This window comes from Lynx rufus, unplaced genomic scaffold, assembly GCF_022079265.1.
Source record: "Lynx rufus isolate CCGP_SWC_20201006 ecotype Redwood Valley unplaced genomic scaffold, mLynRuf1.p SCAF_10, whole genome shotgun sequence".
In the NCBI taxonomy this organism is placed as follows: domain Eukaryota; kingdom Metazoa; phylum Chordata; class Mammalia; order Carnivora; family Felidae; genus Lynx; species Lynx rufus.
Genome location: NW_025814824.1, coordinates 43492551 through 43515239, shown reverse-complemented (window position 1 = coordinate 43515239; position 22689 = coordinate 43492551). Strand labels below are relative to the sequence as shown.

General features: G+C 38.5%; 1 protein-coding gene across 1 annotated transcript in view; it reads right to left on the bottom strand.

Moving 5' to 3' along the window:
• ADAMTSL1 (ADAMTS like 1) overlaps positions 1-22689 on the bottom strand; it is an 878428-nt gene that overhangs the window by 193755 nt on the left and 661984 nt on the right. The window contains exons 11-14 of the mRNA XM_047098171.1: positions 13290-13340; positions 8568-8772; positions 7187-7334; positions 4366-4450 (exon numbers count right to left, since the gene is read on the bottom strand). Coding sequence (XP_046954127.1) covers positions 4366-4450; positions 7187-7334; positions 8568-8772; positions 13290-13340 — 489 coding nt within the window. The remainder of the gene's footprint in view (positions 1-4365; positions 4451-7186; positions 7335-8567; positions 8773-13289; positions 13341-22689) is intronic.

Sequence of the window (22689 nt, the reverse complement as noted above, 5' to 3'; positions counted from 1 at the left end):
GTAATGTATGGAAGTGCTGAATCACTATATTCTACACCCGAAACTAATATTACACTGTAAAAATAAAATGATAGAAAAGAAAAATAATAACTTATGAAACCTAAAAAATAAAATAAAATAAAATAAATGATGTATCCTAAATGAGACTTTCATCAGCTGGAGGCAAATTCAAAACGACATACTTCAAATAACAGCCAAAGAGAATTCCATCAGTCATTTTTCTATCTGCCCCTTTCTAGTGTTGGAAAGGTACTTATCTTAGCCTTGAAAAAATGCAACTCTCCCAGAATCTTATTATTTTTAGAAGTCTAACTCTGATTCCTTCCGTGTTAATTGGGTAGCAGGGATTTCTATGGATTCCTTAGAGGGCATCTTCGAAGGCAAGTTCACCTTATTGTATTTATTTGTAAGACTGTGCTCGATCAGCTTCACGGGCTAAAACCCCACTTGACTAGTCTTGATTAGGGGCTGGATCTTGTTCACACTGTTTTGTTCAATGAGGAGAGACAAAAATACCTGGCTTGAAGATTCTTGCTGCTGGTTGTCAGAAAAATCTGATAAAAACCTGTGCCTGGATCAAGTCAAACCATGGCCACTAGTGAAAAATCAGTTTAGATGCTGTGACTCTCCCGGGTGGGTTAGGAGATACTTTTTTCATATCATGAAAATATGTTCCTCACAATGAATGCTCCTACTTTTGTGCCGTATGAATCAAATACATCACAAATAAACCCGTTTGTTGCTAGGAAAAAAAGCAATTAACGTCTAAAATTATTTCCAAATAAAGCTGCAGCTTTATATGATGAATTCAATATATTAAGGACATTACCATGTGAGTTAATCTCGATCCTTATTTCAGGTATTCTACGTGACTGATATCTGTATCTGTATCCGCTGCATTGCATTTAGTTTAGTGGAACAATAATACCAGTGTGCACACCTGTTCCATCAAGTTTTGGTTATTTCTTGGAAGTTTATCAAGTTTGGGTTATTTCTTGGAAGCTCAGTGTTTACTTTTTAATCATAGCTTTTTCTAAACATACCTTAGAGCGGTTGCTTTCCAACATACCTTTGGCCAGAGTGCTACCCAATTATTGGTGGGACTACCACAAGCATCTAATACTCAGTAACAGTATCGCCATAGGCTAAAGACTTTAAAGGTACTTGTTTTCCTATACTGTCTAATGAGACAGGCTGGTGATCATATTTTTATTTTACATAAGGGGAAATAAATGATATTTACTGTTTTTACTATAGAACTCTCCATATTAGGTGGGGCCAAAGTGAGAGATAATAGGTCTGGATCACTATTCATGCTTCTCTGTAGCAGTTCAGAAGTGACAGGCACAGCTTCTAAACATCACCATTTAATTTAAGCAATGTGAGTCTCTTTGGTGGGGGGAAAGAAAGACGTGCTGACACTATATCATTTCTTCATTATACTATGGAGAGTAATTATAGGTTGCTACACACATTTAGAAACTAGCCTATGTGGTTTAAAAAAGAAAGAATTAAGCCCATGCAAAATTATGTTTTTTAAATTCAAAATCAATGAAAAAATAATGTGACACGTAAGACCTTTCCTAGGGTTCAGTGCACTAAACATGTAAAGCACATTAAGATGTGGAAACCGGATACCTTTCATTACATTATTCTACACCTGTCATTTATTTCATTTTGGTATAAAAGTAATTATTGTTCTGAGCACAACAGTATACATTTCCTTTCCCCAGAACTGGCGCTCCAATTACAATCTACTTCAATTCAGATTAATCATGCCAAGATGGCAATTCCATTACACCAAGAGTAAAATTTAATAATCTAATATATGGCTATAGTTTCAACGGTGAAAACTATGTGGTTAACTACTTTAGGGATTTTATTAAGATTAAAGTTCAACATGATGCATCTTAATCAGACCTTCCCTGGAAAACACTCATTACAAAACATGGTTGACCATAAGTCTATGTAATCCTTCTGCAGAGGCATTGAGCTCCACTTACTACTTTCATCTAAGAGGTATCTAATAATGGGAAAGATGTTATATTATTGATGTAAGATGTTTTGATTTAACTTCAACTTTATTATATTACTTAACTTCGGTTATAATGCAGTACTGTATATAGGATTATGCTTTAGACCAAATGACAAAATATTATGTACAGGCGAGCAGTTTATTTAAGTAGAATAGTACATGTCTGGTTTTAAACGTATCTCACCTAAGAATGTATATATGGAGTGGCATCTTTCTGTGTCTTAATAGGACCTTAGTGGATAAAGAGTTAATCCCCCTCTAAAATAAATTGCTTACTTCCTCTCCAGCAGCACGAAGGCCTGTCCGGCCAGGTATTGGCAGGAGAGAAACAGAAAGTTTTAAGCCTTCATATATCCACGTAAAGGTTGCACTGTGATCTTTAAACATCGCCTTCTCTCCAAAGTTCTGCAATGGTTAAAAAAGTCACTTCTCAAAGAAGTGGAAAAAGGTGCTGCAGTGGGGCATCTGGGTGGCTCAGTCAGTTAAGCGTCTGTCTCCACCTCAGGTCCTGATCTCTCAGTTCGTGAGTTCAAGCCCAGCATCAGGCTCTCTGCTGCAGCGTGAAGCCTGCTTCAGATCCTCTGTCTCCCTCTCTCTGCCCCTCCTCTGCTCTCTCTCTTGCTCTCTCTCTCTCTCAAAAATAAATAAACATTAAAAAAAAGGTGCTAGTAGTAACTTTATAGTACAAAGGTAATTTATATTTTGCTTACTGTCCTTTAAAGTACGAAATGTATAGCCTAATGTGAAACCACGTGACTGAAAAACAAATTTCATTTCTTTACAAATCAACTTTGGTTGTACCAATCTGTGTTTTGAAATTCTTCTTCAATCCTTTGCTGTTTAGGGTGTGATTCAGGAGCACAATTCATGGTCTGGCACACCATATCAGATTTAGGTTCGAACGGGATGAATCTGAGAAAATTCTAAATTGCTTTCGGATACATAGATTACAGTGCTGATTTATTTCTCTGGTAAAATTTACTTTATTTTTTAAAAGTTTATTTAGTAATTTTGAGAGAGAAAGAAAGAGAGAGAGGGAGGGGCAGAAAGAGGGAGAGAGAGAATCCCAAGTCGGCTCTGCACTGGCAGCACAGCACCTGATGCTGGGCTCGAACTCATGAACCATGAGACCTGGTCTGATCTGAAACCAAGAGTCAGATGCTTAACCGACCGAACCACTCAGGTGTTCCTCTCTGGTAAAATTTAAACTGTATGTTGAATTTGAAAACCCTTCATATCCTACATGCTATACTGTGAGCTCCTGGACGGTGGGTAACATGTCTTATGCACAGAGCCTAGGGTTTATATGAAATAAATTAATCGAGAAAATCATCACTCTGAGAAAGTGCTTTGATCATAAATGAAATACATCACTAGAGTGATGTATTTATTTTAAAAAATGATGCAGCAGATATACCTAGTGCTTTCTAGTACAATCAACGTATAACTTTAATCATCCCATCAATCGGTCAGTCAATGTTTGTCTTTCTTATTGTTTCCTCTTCTGAAACATCTGAAAACTCTTTGCCTGGTGGTCTTGCAAATTTCATGGCCTTGATAAAACTGGGCAGGTAAGGAACCATGATCAAGTAGGGCAAAGACTGGTATCCATGTGATCCCGATCACAGCAAGATAGGGAAAAGAAAAGCTAATATACTTCTTTTGTCCTGAAATATATTTTACCTATGCTTTACCTTTTGTGAGTGGCTATATTGCACAGCTGGGGTATAAGAAATGTGAAAAGCTGCCCAGACTTTCACATCCAATCTATGTTACATCATCAGAGGCAGCCTGGGCCTTCTCACCTTTAGCCTCTTGGAAAAGAGGAGGTCAGATTTTGAATTTTTTTTTTTCAACGTTTATTTATTTTTGGGACAGAGAGAGACAGAGCATGAACGGGGGAGGGGCAGAGAGAGAGGGAGACACAGAATCGGAAACAGGCTCCAGGCTCTGAGCCATCAGCCCAGAGCCCGACGCGGGGCTCGAACTCACGGAGCGCGAGATCGTGACCTGGCTGAAGTCAGACGCTTAACCGACTGCGCCACCCAGGCGCCCCAAGAGGAGGTCAGATTTTGGAGAAGAGGATGGGCACTACCCCTTCATTTCCTTCAAAATTGAAAAGTATTTAGAGAGCAACCATGCAATCTTATGTTTTGAGACACGCTTTGAAACTGATAAATCTCCAATGTGACAGCCCAAAGGCTCATTTCAACCCTTGGTGAGAGGGTGACAGGTCGCTCAGAACCCAAGGAAGCCACAGTCAATGAGACCCCTCTTTCTTTAAACCAATCAGCTTCAAAAGCAAAACACCTTGTGGTTTTAACACTTACGAGGGCTCTTCTGACACGGCAGCTCCTTCTTCTAGCTCTTGAGCTTGCTTGTACCATGGCAGCTTGGCCTCTACCGGAAGTTTCTCTGAGAATTAAGTGCATGCACATAAGAGAGAAGAGGTTAGAACCATTTTGTAATTTTAGGGAGCTTCCTTTATGTCTTTACCAGTTCCTGATTTTGCACTACCTAGAAACTATATGGGTAGCTGCAAATAATAAGTTTTTTGGTAAATTTCTGCTACTGATGATGGTTATATGAAGAAAAGAGAATATTTTTAAATGTTTAGTATTACTAGTCTTTGTGCACATATGCTTCCCTCTCATTACGCTGAAGAGCAAAGGAAAAGTCTTTTAATCATGAAAGTCGTAACTCTAGGAACGCTGGCTCAGTATGTGTATGAAGAGTCATCAAAGTATCTTTTCACTATTTCCTGTCAAAAAGATAGAGTGATATTTATTTTTTAAGGCAAACACAAAGTACAATAAATTATACTGCAATACTTTAATAAATCCTGACCTCTTTCTCCTTTTCCTTTTGGCAAAGTGTGATCTATGCCATGTTGTCAAAAACAAACAAAAATGCCACTCTGAAATTCACAAAACATTGCCTTCCATATCTGACTCATTCAGCACCACCCTAACGCTCACTGACAACTGGAATATGAGTAACTTAGGGTCCACAACCCATAATTGGACTGTTTTACCTATTTATCTTACGTTGGCCATACAATTCAGGACAAGCTTCCTAACTACTTCCTGGGCAGGGGGAAAAAACGTGAAGGAGAAAAAGAAAGAGGGAGGTCATAACTGCTCCTACAGAAGTCACTGCCAAGATTCCCATTCTGACATATTTATTAGGATCGTTTATAGGCATACTTGCCTTTATAGTATGAGCCAGTGAAGCTCTATCACCATTTTATGACATATAATTGTAAAGATGAAAGAAATATGTCTCTATATGCATACACCACAGAATTATACAGCATTTTCATGATGTTTAGAGAGCCAGACTCACTACGTAGTTGTGAAAATCCAGATTTTATTCTTGGTAGTTAACCACAAACTGCTTTTCTTTCTCTGAAGTGGCTTGGTAAAGATAGAGCTAACAAATAATTGACTATTTTAAGTGGGGGGGGGCATCACGTCTGGTGCTCTATGTGCAGCGATTGTTTATAGTCAGAAATCAAAGTGCGAAGAGAACTATGAAGCTGCTGAGGCCAGAAGGATGTGCTATCATTTAGACACGCTAACAGGGTACCTGTGCAGACGTCATTTTACAACTAGCTCACCTCTCCAACTAAGTGACGCAGTCAGTGACTCCCTATCTGACAGTGTGAGCCATTGCTCTGTCGCAGTAAGGGAGCATTAAGCTTGGTAATATTAGCAGGCCTACAATACAATAAATTGTCTATTTGAATTGCATCCCGTAAGATGTACCAGGGGCTCTTCCTCCCGTATTTAAGGATGCTGATGATAGTCAGGAGTTGAAGATAACATTTAGGACAAACTCGCTATATTCCAGGCAGTGAGCTAAGCACCCTGTTTGCACTGTATCTCCTTTAATACATCATCTCTGAGGTAGTTACTATTATTAGCCCCATTTTACGGATGAAGAAACTGACGTTTAGAGAGAGATGTAGTTATTAAAGTGAATCAGGATTTCTGGTATTTTGGGTTTGTTTATTTCCATTATATCATTTAGATTTCATGATGCCATTCACCCCCAACAAGGGCAACCTACAGACGGCAGAATAAAGAGCTACGCTGTGGCTGATTTTCAGAGAAATGTAATCTTTAGAGAAATAAATTCAGAAGCAAATGGGAATCATATTTATTTTTTAAATTTTTAAAAATGTTTTAGTTTTGAGACAGAGAGAGACAGAGCATGAGCAGGGTAGGGGCAGAAAGAGACGGAGACACAGAATCTGAAGCAGGCTCCAGGCTCCCAGCTGTCAGTACAGAGCCCGACGCGGGGCTCAAACTTGTCAACTGCGAGATCATGACCTGAGCCGAAGCTGGGCACTCAACCAACTGAGCCACCCTGGCTCTCGGGAACCATATTTAATATCAATAATAGGAGGTAGTTTATCACAAGGAGTTCTTTACTTCTGAATTGGTTTGTGACTTTGGCATTTTCTCTTTCCTTGACTCAGACTATATCAATATCAGCAAAGAGGTCAGATTAGTGGGCATGCTAATCTGAGAGACCCTGTATAATTATAATAAATCTTGCTCGCTAAGTAGAACTTTTTACAAAATTGCTTTTTATAAATTACATGTAGTATCTGTTGAATTGTGATTTATTCCGTATTTCCATTTTAAGTTAAGATTCTGGCTTCTGGTCTCATATTAATGTTTTAATTCTCAGGATAATAAGCAACACCTTTCTGTTTCATCAGTATGTTTCTTCAGTATGAAGCTTCCCAATGTATTTCACGCTTAGCAAAGGAGACACTTTCGGATTCACTGCATTGTTTTCAACAGCAAGACATGTGGATAGTAAATCACTTATACATGTCTCCAATGTCTCTATAGTATCTCCCTCTAAGCAGATATATCTGCTACTTTTCAGCAATGGCCTTCAAACAGCTTTATGATCCAGGAGAGAATTATGTAAATAAGTAGTACTTAAACAACAATTTGCAATCAAAATTATTTGAAAGATTTTTTAGAAAGAGTTAAGTCCATTTAGTAGAGTCTAAGCTACACAATATAGTTTCCAAGAACCCTGGGATCCTTAAAAATATTCCAAGGAGTTTCAAACAGTCCCTGAATGCACATAACAATGAAAAGGCTGGTAAGCGAGCACCTGTGGAGTTACCTTTGGGTTTATAGCAGGGAGTGGGTATGATGCATTCCTCTTTTATGTGGGGCTTGGTTTTGGGGCTACAACCTCCTGTGTGCATTCCACGATGGTCGATGCAGAGGACCACCCGATACCTGAGGCCCTGGCCGCATGTCACCGTGCACTGGAAGGAGAAGGCAAGACAGAGGAGACTCATAGCAAAGCCTTGTTCACTTTGCCTCATCTCTCACCTGAGACTTTAAAGGGCTGCTTTTATATAAGGACTCCTGGTGGATTTGTACCATTTCTTACCATTCATGGAATCTTTGTTATTTTTGGCTACTTAGGGTGAAGGTGGCTGAAAATTAAATCACTTACAATTCTTAGATTTAGATGAGTTAGGTAGCATTCCTGAAAGCACCCACTGTGTGCCAAGTCCCAAACCAAGTAGTGAAAAGAAGGAGAAAAGAAACTGTAGCATGTGCTCAATTTTGATTGCTAACACTGCATTTTAATTTTATTGAGTCATTTTGCTAGCTCCCACATGGATATTGACATTTTTTTGAACAGCCATCATAGTTGACACGTATTATTGCAGCATGGCTGATCCAACTGATTATATGACACAGTCAAAACTGTTCAAGGGAGTTGATTCAACAGCCAGATGTAGATGGCACCTCCAGTGGTTCCAGACACCTGGGAGCAAGTCTAGACACAGAGAAATGTCCAAGCTCTGATCCTGCTGCCACAAAGCCACGTAGTGAAGTGAAGTGCCATCTGTGTGGCTGAGGGCACAGTGGCTTATCTCCTCATCTTTCTATCTCTTTTGCTATTTCAACCCTTTGCATTAGCAGCCATGAAACCTCAAGTAATGTTTTATTTAGGCTGCTGCAACAGTTTCCCTAATGTTCTAGAATGTTCTGGTTTTAATTATCCTACTTCATCCCCATTCTGATTATTTTGCCATTTCCATTTCATCTTTCTTTTCAATGAATAATACACATAATTTTAATTTAAATCCACTCATACCCTTTTTGGATATAGACAAAGCACAAGAAATACAAAATAAAACCAAACTGTGGTCTACTGAGCTCTATCATCCGAGCAGCTTCTAGAGACTCAGGATCAGTCACTTGGCCTCAGCTGCTCTTGACAGACATTTGCCTCTCCTTGCCACTTGAGGGAACGTTATGAGCGACAGAGGCTTCTGGAAGTAACTTGAAGAAGCTATACATATTTACTCATTTACTTTTGGCTGTGCTAGATTTGGGGCGTGCCTACATCAGGGCTAAACTGGTGGGCTTCTAGACACCTCAAGAGAAGTGGGGAGCTGCACAGGGTAGCTGGTGGGGTCATGACGATGAGAGGGAAGAGTGGACTTACTCTCCTAACGAACAAAGAAAGAGGGCACAGTTACCGGAGACCACTCCTGTGCCAGCCATTTAGGACAGTCAAAAATGTTGCAGGGCTGCACGATGGGCATCTTAGGGGTGTACATGCATTTCCACTCTTCCACTGAGGTGACATGCCCCTGGATGTCCTCCTCCACACAGGAAACTGCCCGGCTCTGGATGCCCCCCCCACACGAGGAGGAGCACGCGGTCCACGGGGTGGCCTCCCACCTACAGAAGCAAGGGGAGTCATCAGGGCAGACATGCACATTGCCGAACCTCCTCAGTGACCTTTCCGACCAACCCCGTTCCCAGTGCCTACTGGGGCAATCAGGTTCTGAGAGGCTATGGTCAAGAGGACTGAGAGCCATCTAATGCCTAAAATCTGATGAGTAAGAGAGAAGGATTCAATGTTGGCAACAGTGCTTTGTAAACCTTGAAGCTCTACATAATGTAAGAAATACTGTTTGGAGAGCTGTCCACAGGGATATCTGTGCTGTCTCTAACCTACTCTAACGGGGGCTATTCAGTCCTTCTCCTTGTAGTTCGAATATATATTCTGTGTATAATATTTATATTATTTTATATTTTATAAATATATATTCTGCATATATATACTCTTATATATTTTACCATGATATATATATATATATATATATATATATATATATATATTTACTAAATCCCATTTAAATATCTTCGTTAAGACCAAAACTGGTTACTCAATTAACAGGAATAATTTGCACCTGGGCTGATACTTTCTATTTTCAATGCAATACTTTCTTACTTAGCTTCTGGATACTTGTGTACGAGAAGCTCATGAAAGATTAAGGCAAACCAAAGACACTCCGTCCCTTGCTTCTACAATCATCAGCTTTGGGACTACATGGATTCAGCACGATTCCGATGTTCAAGCTACGCCATCAATACACTAAGGAGCAAAGGTGATAATGTAATCTTCTTGTTCCCTAACTGTTGAGGAATACTGGCAGTTAACATTCCCCTAATAAATAACTCTTGGAATTGTGAAGAAGTTTTGTTTTGTTTGGAAGGCTGATGGCACTGGAATCTAAAGATACAGTTTAGTAAGGGAGAAAAGAACAATATTATAAATAACATTTAAGAGAATTCCATTGCTTTTTAGATCTCTGCATAGCTCTGCTGCATTTGGTACTAGATGCAGAGAGAGATCTTTGCCCCATTTACAGAATATAGAATTTTGAAAAATGGAAACATTGGGACCGAGCTTGTCTTTCTTACATATATTCTGCTTGTTGATGAGGATTGCTAAGGAATTTTAAGATTCCCCTTAGAATTATGAGAGATATAGTTTTAATGAGAGAAAAACAAAATGTCATCAAGTTGATCTACTTGAAAAGTTAAATTTAAAAACACTGCACAAGCATACCATGGAGACATCAATTATTTTATAAGTAGGATTCATGCATATTGGGAACCTGAATGCTCTTCTGTATGAGCCTGGATAATGTATGTTTCCCAGTTAACAGAATTTTCCTCCACATTTTCTTTGCACTGTTTGAGTCTAGGAAACAACTGTTATCTCTATTGCCAACAGCCTAAACATGCTGCCAAGTACAATATTTTCCTATGCATATTTCCCCAGGAGACACAAAAGCAAATGCTATTATGGGGAAACTGAGGCCCTCTGTTTAGCCCTTAGGAGACTTTCTGGTCCCTTTCAAGAAAATGAAGCAGCTCTGTAGAGGGTCTCTTTTCTAAAAGGGTAAGACCAATTCTCATTTATCCATGTAAATCTCTGGAGAGCTTCCCTCTGGATATGGATAACAGGTCTGATTCAGAATGAAATTAGGCTGAATATATAAGTACATATTCACATTACATTTGATCGGACAGTGAAGCGGGAATATGTTTTTGAATGTACATTTAATCTCTTAGAACATTAAGATTCCATAAAAAGAGCACACTTTCTAATTGGTACTCTAATGTCCCTAACCTTGACCCTTCTAAAGTGAGAGTGATTAATTTCTGTCTCAACATTTGGACCTGACCCATAGTGTAAGTTCATAAACAGTAATAAGTATCCTTTTCAATGCCAGTGATCACAGAAAGACAAATGATGCTAATATTATTCTAAGAATTTATAGTATGGGTCCACCATATGACTATAGTTCTATATAATGAAAAATTGTTGTGTGAATCCTGACATAATAATAGGGTTATGTGGAATTTCAAGGCAAAACATGTCTGAGTGCTTTAAAGAAAGTATAATAAAAGCTGAAAGAAGACATCAGTTAGAATATCTTTAAACAGGGACCAGTAAGTACTTGGGGAAAAAAAAAGCATATCCAAGAATCTCGTCCTGGAAGAATACTAAATGGGTTCACATATCACATATTTTAATTCCGATGGCTTTTAATTTTTTAAATACATAGTGTGTTTAAGAAATTCTCAAAATTCAGAGTGATGTGGAAAACATATATATATATATTAATTATGAATTAAAGATAATTCAACAGACTACATTCTTACATTACATTTAGGTATGTGTTTCAGTCAAAGACTGAAGGCAAGAAAAAAAATTGGAAGACTCACTAACTGTGCCTTGTATCTACACTTGTGGACTAAAGCCCATTTAAATAATTTCAATAAGGAAAGCCTTCTGCCTTTATCAGAATGTAGCTGCCACCTGAGAATCATTTTTGAGCCTTAGTTCTCAACTTTGGGGTTTTTTTTGAGACTCAATACTTCTTATAAGAACATATTTGTAGAAATTGCTTCCATTTACTAAGACTTTATCAACTAAGCAGAATATCTAACTTTAGAAATAGCTCAGTAACAAAAGTGCAAGAAATATAGTGTTTATTTGATAATTATCCTTTCTCATTGTGATGCATGGATAGGCCAGTGTGGACACAGGATGGCATTAAGGAGGCTCATTTCAATCTGTCATTGAGAATACTGGGCTTCTAGCATTTGGGGGGAAATTAGAGTATATAAGAAATGAAGTTTAACCTAAGACAGGCATTAGTTATACCAGAGAAATATAAACAAGAGAGATCATAGACATGAAAGAAACGTAGGAGTGCCATTACAAGAAAAACATAGCCTTGATGTTGCTCACTCCTGACACCAACTTTGCTTTTATTGTAAAATATTTGGTCTTCACACAAACAAATACGTGTGTCCTATTTTAGAGATACAGAAACTGAAGTCAAATGAAATCTTGGATCAGTAAAATTAATCTCTTTATATTTTCACTCCACTTTTTTCCCCAAGAAGCATTTACTATATTACTTTGGTTCTGGATCAAACCAGCAAAATGATATAGTCATTTATATAGCATTTATATAGTCATTTATATAGCATTCTATAGTCATTTATCAGCTTTATCAATATAGTCATAGAAAAGCGGGAGGGTAGCTGACTAACGAGGTAACCCCTTAGTGGAAGAGCTTAAAAAAACCCAAACAGCTATATAGAGTACAAATCCGATGTCCCTCTCTATATGTAACCGTTAGGATGGTGAAAATCAAGTTCTCTGCCAGGCACTGGAAGTATTTAAGTAGAGGCTGGATGACAGCTTTCACTGGTATATATGTATTTTATAAATATATGTATATCCATATACCCATGTGGGAATACATATTCACTAAATACCCATATACACATATTTGTATAAATACATATGTTTACAAATGTTGGGTATATGGGTGTGGTTGCAGGGAAGGAATGGGACTGGGAAGCATCTCTGGGGAGCTGAACTAAATGACCTCAAGAGCCCCTATTTGGATTCCATTTCATTAAGTATTTGGAGATTTTCAATCAAACTTTGTTTTATTTTATAGTTCAGAATTGTTTTCTGGGCTTTCATTAGTTTGAGATTGAGAAAACTACTCGTGATTGGATTTAAACTCTGGGTTCTAACTAGCAGCTGGTGCCCTGGAGTCCAAGTGAGCAAAGAGAATAGAGCAAAGGCCTCTCTTAGCTCAGGGGTCACTTCAAGCACGATTCTAATTTCTTCTGTCTGGGGAGCTGTTTCCAATGTGGCAGACCATACACTCAGTAGCTAGAATATTTTTCAGCTTCTCCAGTTTTCTTATGAATATATTAATAAAGAACAAGTTCTCTTAAAACTTCTTCAGTCACTTTCATTATTTTTTCTAGTTAAAGAATATATTGTACTTTAAAAAAGAAACACAGCCCGTGGAATTTTATGTTTTAGAAAAAAAAAATGTCCCCTAAATGTTCTGAACAATAAAGATAGGAAAACATCACCTTTTTGTACACGACTATAATTTCTTTGGAACAAAAAAGAGGATATTTAAAGCCCTTATGTAGAGTAATAGCACATCTGGAATCCCACATTTGTGGTACTGTGATAATACTTCAGGCAGTGTTTGCTTAACAGTTAGCAATAGCGCTTTAATGACTGGGGTCCTTTTGCAGGGAAACAAAAGAGGACAAAGGGAGTGAAAGAAAGACACAACATAACCCATACACTCTATCTAATAAGAGTGAATTACTGTGTCCACCTCAATGTAATAGGATCCTATCTTAAAAAAAAATTTTTTTTTTTGAATGACAAGCTCACAGTCCGAGCAACCCAGTATTATTCAGAAGCAGAGCTCAGGATGGATTGCGAACTATACTATCTACCATCTTACTTTTACAGAAAAAAAACGCACAAAATCTATATCTACATAGATATATAAAAGAAGCAGAGGCTGATTTACTAATTCTAGCATCAGGATGGTTGATTTACGTACCGAGGAAGGGGATGGTAGAGGTCATAAGGCATGATCTGCTTGTATCCGTCACTGTTAGGAACAATAATGCCAACCCTCTGAGTAGAAGGTACACACAATAAAATAAACACTAAATGATTACATTATACAAATTTTGTTAGACAAATGCAAAACAACATTAGTAAATTGTCTCTGCAAACAACACTAAAACAATTCAGTATCTTTATGCTGGCACGTGTTTGAGGATGGGGCAAGTTCTTTGCAAGGGCACCATTTACTATAATTAGTTCTCTGATCCAAGCAGGAAATACCACTGGAAAGGGTGGTGGCAAGAAAACTTGGCACCTCATCATTAACTGTGACACAATAAGCTTATAAATGTTCTTTAATCCCCCAAATTATACATCCTATGAGGTCATTATTATCATTATTAATGTTACTTCCAGATGCTCACCAAGCAATTATAGTTACTGTCTCACTCCTGATGAAAGAGAGAGCTATGTATAAGAGTATATACCTGGGAATCGACAATACTCTGTAATGTGCATTATCAAATAGGTTTTTTCTCTCAGCATATCTAAAGATTTTAATGAATTATCTTGGAAAGCAGTCAACTAGTGAATACGGTGGGCAGCTACCAACAAAAGCAAGTTTCCTACAGAAACAAAGGAAGAGCAGTTAAAATGAGATAAGAAATAGGAAAGATCTTTTTTGTGTTCTATAAAAATGTGATATTGTGTTAACTGCTATTACAGTCATGGTTGTGATGGTCATGACTGTTGTTAGTATATCTAGTGTCATGGGAAACATGTGAGATTCAGAGATAGAGCCAAAGGAGCCATAAGAAATGACATTATAGGCTGTATGGCTAATGGATTCACAAGAAATGATATTATAGGCTGTGTGGAAGTCCCTAGAGGCCTTATGGACTCTAATAAACTACACTAAACTACCTCACTGATTTCAACTAAAGCTTCCCATTGGCAAGACTTTCTTGCAGAATCCCCTGGTTTGTGGAAGATTTATGATTAATTGGTGTTAGATAAAAGGGCTAGTATAACAGACCCTCTATCAAGAGTGGGAGACATAGAGAGCTCAGTACACAGCTGTCACCCCAGGACAAAACATGGTAGGGCATGAGCAGAAGACACTTATTCCACAATGGACAAATGATAGGAAGTCTCTCTTTTGAGTACTGAAGGAACTCATGTATTCTCTATGTATCCCCGGGATAGATGGATGGGTATATATTTATATATCCATATTCAATATAAATGTTGATATTTATATTTAAATAAGTTAAGGCTTATGTTTCAATCTCATTCTCTGATTAGGACGACACAATATGTTCATTTTAGAGGGCTAGCAAATCTAAGCTTTTGGATAAAATGGGTGAGCTCGGTATACTATGGATCACAAAGATGAAAAATAGCACTGCCTGGAGATCATCATAAATAAGGAGGAAAGAGGGAGTGATAAAGGTAGTTTCTGAAGAAATTACTGAGAGGTAAGAGGATACATGAGGGAAATTAAATCTAAAAGAACATGGGAAACAAAGCTATAAAAGATAGATTTCTATTTCCAGAAAAGACAACCATTGGTGTACTAGTTTACTTGTTTATCTTATGTGACTAAATTTTCTATCTTCATTTGTATGACTAAAGTTTTTGTACTCATTTGTAGGATTAAATTTTCATGGTGTATGGATGTGCACTGGTCTACAGTAACAATATTCGTGAAGATGGATGCTGCATTTGAGGAAGGAAAAAATACCTTGGCTCTAACAGAAAAATGGAATGAGTACTAAGATTAAACTTTTCTCCCTGTTTTTCTAAGTTAGAGAAACTTCCTATTCTTTTCTGCCTTCTTCTGACAGACAATTGGATGGGAAAGACTAATCGTCTCTTTCTCTCTTTTATTATAATCATGTTGATCTCTTTCCAATAGTTCTTATGTCTAGTCATTGAGGAAATTTTCTTTCTAAAAGAGCTGTCTTTTAAAGAATTCCAACGTTCCAAAGTTGTAATAACTCTGGATATGCATCTAATAGTAGTTAATTAAGAAATTATTGAAATAGACTTTGCAGTTATATTTGAGCTAACCCTAGTATCTTTTTACTCATGCCTATAGCACCTTCTAAGTGCAAAGATGCAGTTCGTTGCCTTCTCTTCCAAAAAATTTATAGCTATGGTTTGTTATCCTCAATATTAGAATGAACTGCTGCAGATGTCTGCCAATTGATTTATCAGCTGATGATATTTAAAATGGAGGCAGTGATATTGAAGAAAACAGGCTAGAAGAGAAGAAGGGGGAAGAAAAGGGGGTGTGTATAGAATTCAAGATGTTGGGCTTTGCTTTGGACTGATTTAGAAATTGTGTTTTTGTTTGAACAAGGAGCTCTAAACCTGGATTCAGCAAAACTATAGCTATATTTGTCTTTCTATGGCATGGGTCATGGTGAAGACTCATAAAATCACTCTATGGCACCTGTGAAAACAGAAAGATATCAAAACAATGGTGCTCTGTCCAGTCTTGTTAATGCATGTTCATGTGCATGGGCTCTGCTCTCTCTAGGGGTTCATGTCATGGCCCTGGCCTTTCACCACACTGTCACAGAAGGGTAGGCACTGTGGCCTAGACGTAACTTCCTATTGCTTACCTATTGCTTAGGACACTTGGTCTTTTTCTTAGGCAAAGTGTACATATTGAAGAATGACGAAAAAGGATGCCATTTTGGGATTTTAAAAAGCTCTTGCTACGTTTAGGGCTTGATGTGTGTGTGTGTGTTTGTGCATGTGTGTTTGTATTCAGACATGTATCTGAATATGTGGGGAGTGGTGAAGGAGGCAAAAATAATTTTAAAACATTATCAGAAAGGGAAGCTGTAAAAAGCAGTCCGTTTTTGGGTAAAAGCACTCATTCTCCATTGCCTTAACTATTCTGATCACTCGTGCACTTCTTACACCCAGCAGTTACCTGACTCTATCAGACTCCCTGACATCAGGGGTCATGGGGGGAAATGAGAAGATGAGGATAATGTCATTCCGGACTCATGTAGTGTAAGAAGGAAAAAGCCATGGTACCTCATCCTCTCAAAGTACACACCTTGAGGAACTGTTCCATGATAGGAGAATGCCTCAATTTTAAGACAGGCTCATGTAATAAAAATATTATGCCATCATAAACATAAAGCCTTTTGAACCATTTTTTTTTTTCAACGTTTATTTATTTTTGGGACAGAGAGAGACAGAGCATGAACGGGGGAGGGGCAGAGAGAGAGGGAGACACAGAATCGGAAACAGGCTCCAGGCTCTGAGCCATCAGCCCAGAGCCCGACGCGGGGCTCGAACTCACGGACCGCGAGATCGTGACCTGGCTGAAGTCGGACGCTTAACCGACTGCGCCACCCAGGCGCCCCCTTTTGAACCATTTTTAATGACACAGACATTGTCAACTGAAAAAATTTCAATGCAAAGTAGAACATACCATGTGAACCACAATACTGAGAAAATTCATGGGTTTGTATATTTAATCATTTTTATAGTTCATATATGTGTGTCTATATATAGACACATATATGACCCATATACATATGTATATAGAAATATATTAAAAAGACCAAAAAGAGTTGTTAGTTCCTGGTGTTTGGATTATGCAATTTTGCCTTCATATATCTTTTAAATGTTTATTTATTTATATTTGAGAGAGAAAGAGCACAGTGGGGGAGGAGCAGAGAGAGAGAGAGAGAGAGAGAGAGAGAGAGAGAGAGGGAGACACAGAATCTGAAGCAGGTACCAGGCTCTGAGCTGTCAGCACAGAGCCTGATGCAGGGCTTGAACTCACAAACTGTGAGATCATAACCTGAGCTGAAGTTGGATGCTTAACTGACTGAGCCACCCAGGTGCCCCTTGCCATTGTAGTTTGATATTTTTTCTGTTTTCCAAGTTTCCTATAATGTACAGTCACAGGAATTGGAATATTCAAGTAAGACAAAATACAAGTCTGAGAAAATAAAAGAGAGACATTTAAAAATAAATTATGAGCAGATGAAATGAGGCCATCACCTCAAATCCTAAGTGGCATTTAAAGATTATTGAGTCTGCTCTGAAATCTCAGAAGCTACTTTAGAACAATATACCTGACTTTAAATGACTTTTAAACATCAATCTCTATTCAGGCTCATTTATTTAGTAAACCTCTCTTCAGGAAAAATCCTAATAGAGCTAACTCTATGGGAGCCTAATTTGTGGAGTTCTGTGTTTTTTTTTTTTTATAATGGAAATGAACCATAACAAGCCCTTTTCATGGTTTTAAGTGTCCCTTTCTGTGAATCTCTAAGGACCTCTTGCTTCTCCTCTCGAGCTGCAGAGCCTAACTTCCTGACGGCTGGATGTGCTCTAGGTTTGTGGAGCTCATTGTGTCTGGACAGTTCATTACCCTCCCCTGCAAAATGCTTCTTCTCCTGTGATCACTGTGACTGTTCAGAGCACTACCATTCTCCCATCCACTCAGGTTAGACACTATGGGACATCTTTGTTGCTTCTTATTCCCATGCTCCCTAATGGCAGTTAGCTCTGCCGGTTGTGATGTCTGCCAAGCACATCTCCTGGTGACACAAGTTTGGGTCCTTTTGCAGCAGTCAGCTAACAGATCTCTGCCTGCAGGCATTGCCTCCCCCAACCCGGCCTGCTCGCTGCTATCACAGTAATCGATATTTTGCTTTCCATCTCTAAAGTCATAAGTGGCTCCATAATGGCCAGTGAAATTTCTGAGTCAAGTGTTACCTCTTCTAAAGCCTGTCCTCAATTTCCCTCTCAACATCTGGCAGAAATTCCTTCTTCCTCTTCTAAATACCCATCACACTAACTCCACTCATTGCTTTTAACTATCTACTAAGTTCTAATATGTGTAAGTTTTCTTTAGTTTAAAACCATGGGACAGAATCCATGTCGGTTCTTTACTGGATCTCTTAACACCATGCCCTGTGCAGGGGCAGTTAGTGAATATTCACTGGATGAAGTCATGCTGTTGGTATGCAGACACAAAGCCAAGCAGTACCATCCAGAATGAAAGCAAACAAACAAAACAAGGTCAAAGAAACTCTCCAACAAACTGCCATTCACTGTGCACATGTTTAGTCCCACTCCTTGCCTTCTGCTAGCTCTGGCATCTGTGGGAGGGAACGGACTGTTTGGGAGGGGGGTTTGGCAGTTAAGGAAGGCTGCTGGCTATCAGGTGATCTGAAGCACAGAAAGGACAGTGTAATGACACCTATGCTTCTAGCCTGCTTGGCCAAACTCTGCATCTCTTCCATTAGTTATCTCCCAGAAATAGCCATGACAGCTCTGAAAAATCTTCTTTGTCCTGTCTCACGTGTCTTCCAGATGCCATGCTGCTTTGTAACTGTACAACTCTGTCTGGGCAATGTTGGGGCCCAGATTCTAGTTGATTTTTCTTTGCCTTTGTCATGGTACCAGGCATAGAACCTGGTACAAGTCAGACAGTCAATTAAAAAAAAAATGAATGAAATTGTGGGTGGTGGAGGGAGCTCTGGCACAAAAGGGAGTATTTCATCACCTCTCGACAACCCTGGAGCAACAGAAACCAGTCTCTTCCTAAGGAACAGTTTAGAATGGGGGAGGGGAGAAGTAACAAAAGTTGGCAAAGACACAGGCATTCACTTTTTCATAAGTGGTAGAGCACAAAGGATCATGGTATACTAAGGAAAAGGACCCCTGAGGAGCTGGGAGATGGACAGTCAGTTCTCTTTTCTCTCACTGTCTTTCTGTATGCTCTTGAGTGCTTTACATTGGGACCTCTGCAAGATCTAACTGGATGAAATCAGGGGTTTTAAGATGAAGTAACCCATCTCATGGAGCTCTATCTTACCTGCCCTCTTCTTAGTGGCTGCTAAAGGTAGAGCTTGCCGCTCTATGGACCACAGATTGAAAACCACTGAAGTAGGTGATCATCTCAAAATCTTTCCTACTCTAATGTTTGATGACTTCATAAAACATAGTGGGTTTTCCTAGGAAACAGGGGATCCAGCAAATGAGAAAATATTCTGCAAATAGTTCACACTTTTCTTAGACCATTGTGCTCATGAGGCAACATTCATTTACTAGGAACCACACCAAAAGAACCCTGTTTCATCACTTGGGTTTGAAAATATTTTTAAGGCACATACTCATTTTTCTGCTATAAAACCAATGGAGAGTTTTTGATCATTTGACCCCAAATATTAGTATTTCATTGATATTTCTGTGGTTAATATTCTTGACATTAATGAATGCAATTTCTGAACTGCTTTTAAGTAAGTGGGAGTAATATTTCCCTGGGCTTTGTTTATCTCTTCCTGTACTGTCCTAAGTGATTGGTCACTGTTTAGTAAACATCAGTCTTTATGCTTATATAAAAGAGGTTTGCTTGACCTGAGTATGTGATCATTTCACAGACCCACAGCAAACTTTGTATTCATATGATTGTCAGTTCTGAACTTGCTGTGGGGGTCTATGTTGGGCTTAAACCAGATATTACAGGATGCTGATGGCATCACGAAGAACAAAGGGGGATGTTCTGTGGGATGAATGCTTGCCTCAAGGATCAGGTTACCTGAGTTTACACAGTCGAGGAGATACTTTGGAAGTACTTAGATTTATAATCCAGCTTTCTTTTCACAATCTAACTTGGGGCAGATCACTCAACCTCTTTAGGCTTCAGTTTGTTTATCTGGAAATACAGATACTAATCTCTGTCCTGCTATCCTCTCAGGGAATGTGAAACTGAATTGAGAAAATGGATGTGAAAGCACTTTCTAAACTTCAAATAGAAGTAACAAGTCATTTAACAGATTTGGCTCTCACTTTGATAATGATAGCTGACTTTTGTTGAGTGCTTGGACCCTTGCTAAGAGCATTATGTGTATTACCTCATTTAATGCTCCTAGCTACTCTCTTACAGGAATATTATACTCATTTTACAGAAGGCAAAACTCAGACCTAGAGAAGTTAAGTAAAGAAGTTACTAGCTAGTAAAGTCAAAGTGATAGGTTGAGGTTAAAATGGAGGATGACGATGATAATACCTGTTCTAGTTACTCACAAGTTAATTAAGAGAATTGCGTAAATATTTATGCTTTTAAAAAGTATAAAATGTAATATGAAAAGTGATTATCATTATTAGTAATAATGAGCTGACTGGGTAGGACTGAACTGCCACAATAATGGAGTTACAGCTGATGGTCTGGTGATGTGTGGTATGACTATAAACTTGGGAAGGGTTTGACCATGCATCCTAAAAAGAACCAGAACTCTGCTTTTTTTACCTCATTATACATAATACATGAAAGTGGAAATGGGATTTTATGGTGAAGTTTCTTATTGCTTACTCATTAGCTACTCAAAGCAGTATATTCAAATGAGGGTGATTAAAAGTAAGTTGTTACTTTTCTAAGTCATTTACCACTTACAAAATAACAAAAAGACTTCCAAGATTAGAAAAACATTTCATTATACTTTAATGCTAACTAAGGAACCATTTTCTAGTCCTGACAATAAGTTCTCATTTTTTGGAGACAGGGCATAAATCCTATCTGAGGTGGGTAAGTGGGGATTATTAGGCAATTGCACATTGTGATTTGTGGAGATGCTAATTACCTTAATTTCTCATGGTTGTTGTATTTTAAAAATCTGATAAGTGTGATTTACTTTGATATAGTTTTTAGGAATTTATGCGTCTTGCTATTATAATAACAGAGAACTACATTTCTAGACCTATATAGAATTTCTCCTCCTTTCATGGAGGAGAAAGCTGATTTCTGGGAAGATTAGGTATTCCTCTCTGAGGTAACATCAACACTATCATAATCATGATCTTAGTCATAATAGCTGTAGCAACTAACATTTTTGAGTGCTTCTCATGTGTCAGACATGTATCAGTCAAACTTTTTAAATGTATTAGGACATTTATTTCTTATGATGACCCTGTGAGGTAAGTATTATTATTTTCCTCACTTCATAGGATGAAACACTGAGACTTAGCGAGAACAAGTAACTGTCCAAAGGCTACTCAACCAGTAAATGGCACAGCCAGGATCCCAAGCCAACCTGTTTGCTCCAAAGCTCCCCTCTTAACCACCAGACTGTTTTGCCATTGGGCTAGTTGGTCATGAAGTTAGTGTGACCAGATTTTTATATGCCCTGTACACATAATGGCTCTCATGATGCAGATTATTTCTTTAAAGTTGCATTTGAGATTTTGTTTACAATTTGAATGATAGCCAGGGATGACTTATGCAATTTTCTGTCAAATTAAATGGAGCTGGATAAAAAAGTCCACTGTAACTCACCAACAACTGCCGCTTGGGGCATACAAGTTTGGGCATTTTCTCAGGACTGTTGCTCTGAATTCCTTGAGGGAAGGGGGAATCTGGATGCAGTTTCAGCTAGAAACAGATTTGTTTGCTAATGATTGTGACCATGATAGTGTGATGAGTGAGAGCTTTTTTCACTTTTCCAACCTTTGCCAATTTAAGCCCCCTTCATTACTGCCTTGGAGGGAAAACTTGAGGCCCATGCCAGAAAAAATCTGAAAAGGTGGTTCTCTGATCTTCTCACAAACAATGTCTTGCACAAATTCCCCCAGACAGCATTAACAGTCTTTTCAGTCTCATAGACTGAGATATATACGACCAAATGTAGCATAATTCACATTAAAATCCACTCTGAAAACATAAGGTGCTTATCAGCTGAACTAAAACTATGCCTTTTTAGTTGTTGGTGGACCATAGGCATACATTTTGAGGCTCTCTGGCCACATGATGGGTTTTACCCTTCGACTGGGAGGCAAAGATGATACAAAAAATCACACGAACAAACAACAGCAGAGAGAGGCATTAAAAAATGACAGAAGCTATGATTATAGCATGGCAGGCAAAGGAGAGGACTTTACATTTGGTTAGATTCTAAGTGTCTTAGCTACATGAGAAAAGGTTCATACTACAGTGTTAAATGAATGCAGTGGAAAACAAATTAAACATGCAGTAGATCACGGACAAATGGGGGCTGGGAGGGCATGCCTCTGGACTTCTGGAAGTGCCCAAATTGAGACTGCCACCAGAACGCCATATAGAGCATATGAGGGGATTAGCGAGGTCATAGCTCTGAGTCACCAATGAGAAACCTTCTTAATTTTCGCTAAAAGCCATTAAAATTTTAACTTCACTTTCTCTTCCCTTCCATTGTAAGTGTTAAGTTTTGGCTTCCTTTTTGAGACCACTTTTGGCAAGGAGACAAAGTATTTTACCACTTCATAAAAATGACTGCATAAAAGACATCAGCAGAGAGCAACAAAGCTCTCTTGGGCTGGAACTTCTGGCAGCCAGGTAGGCTCAAATGTTGGTCTAGTAGTATAGGGGACTCATA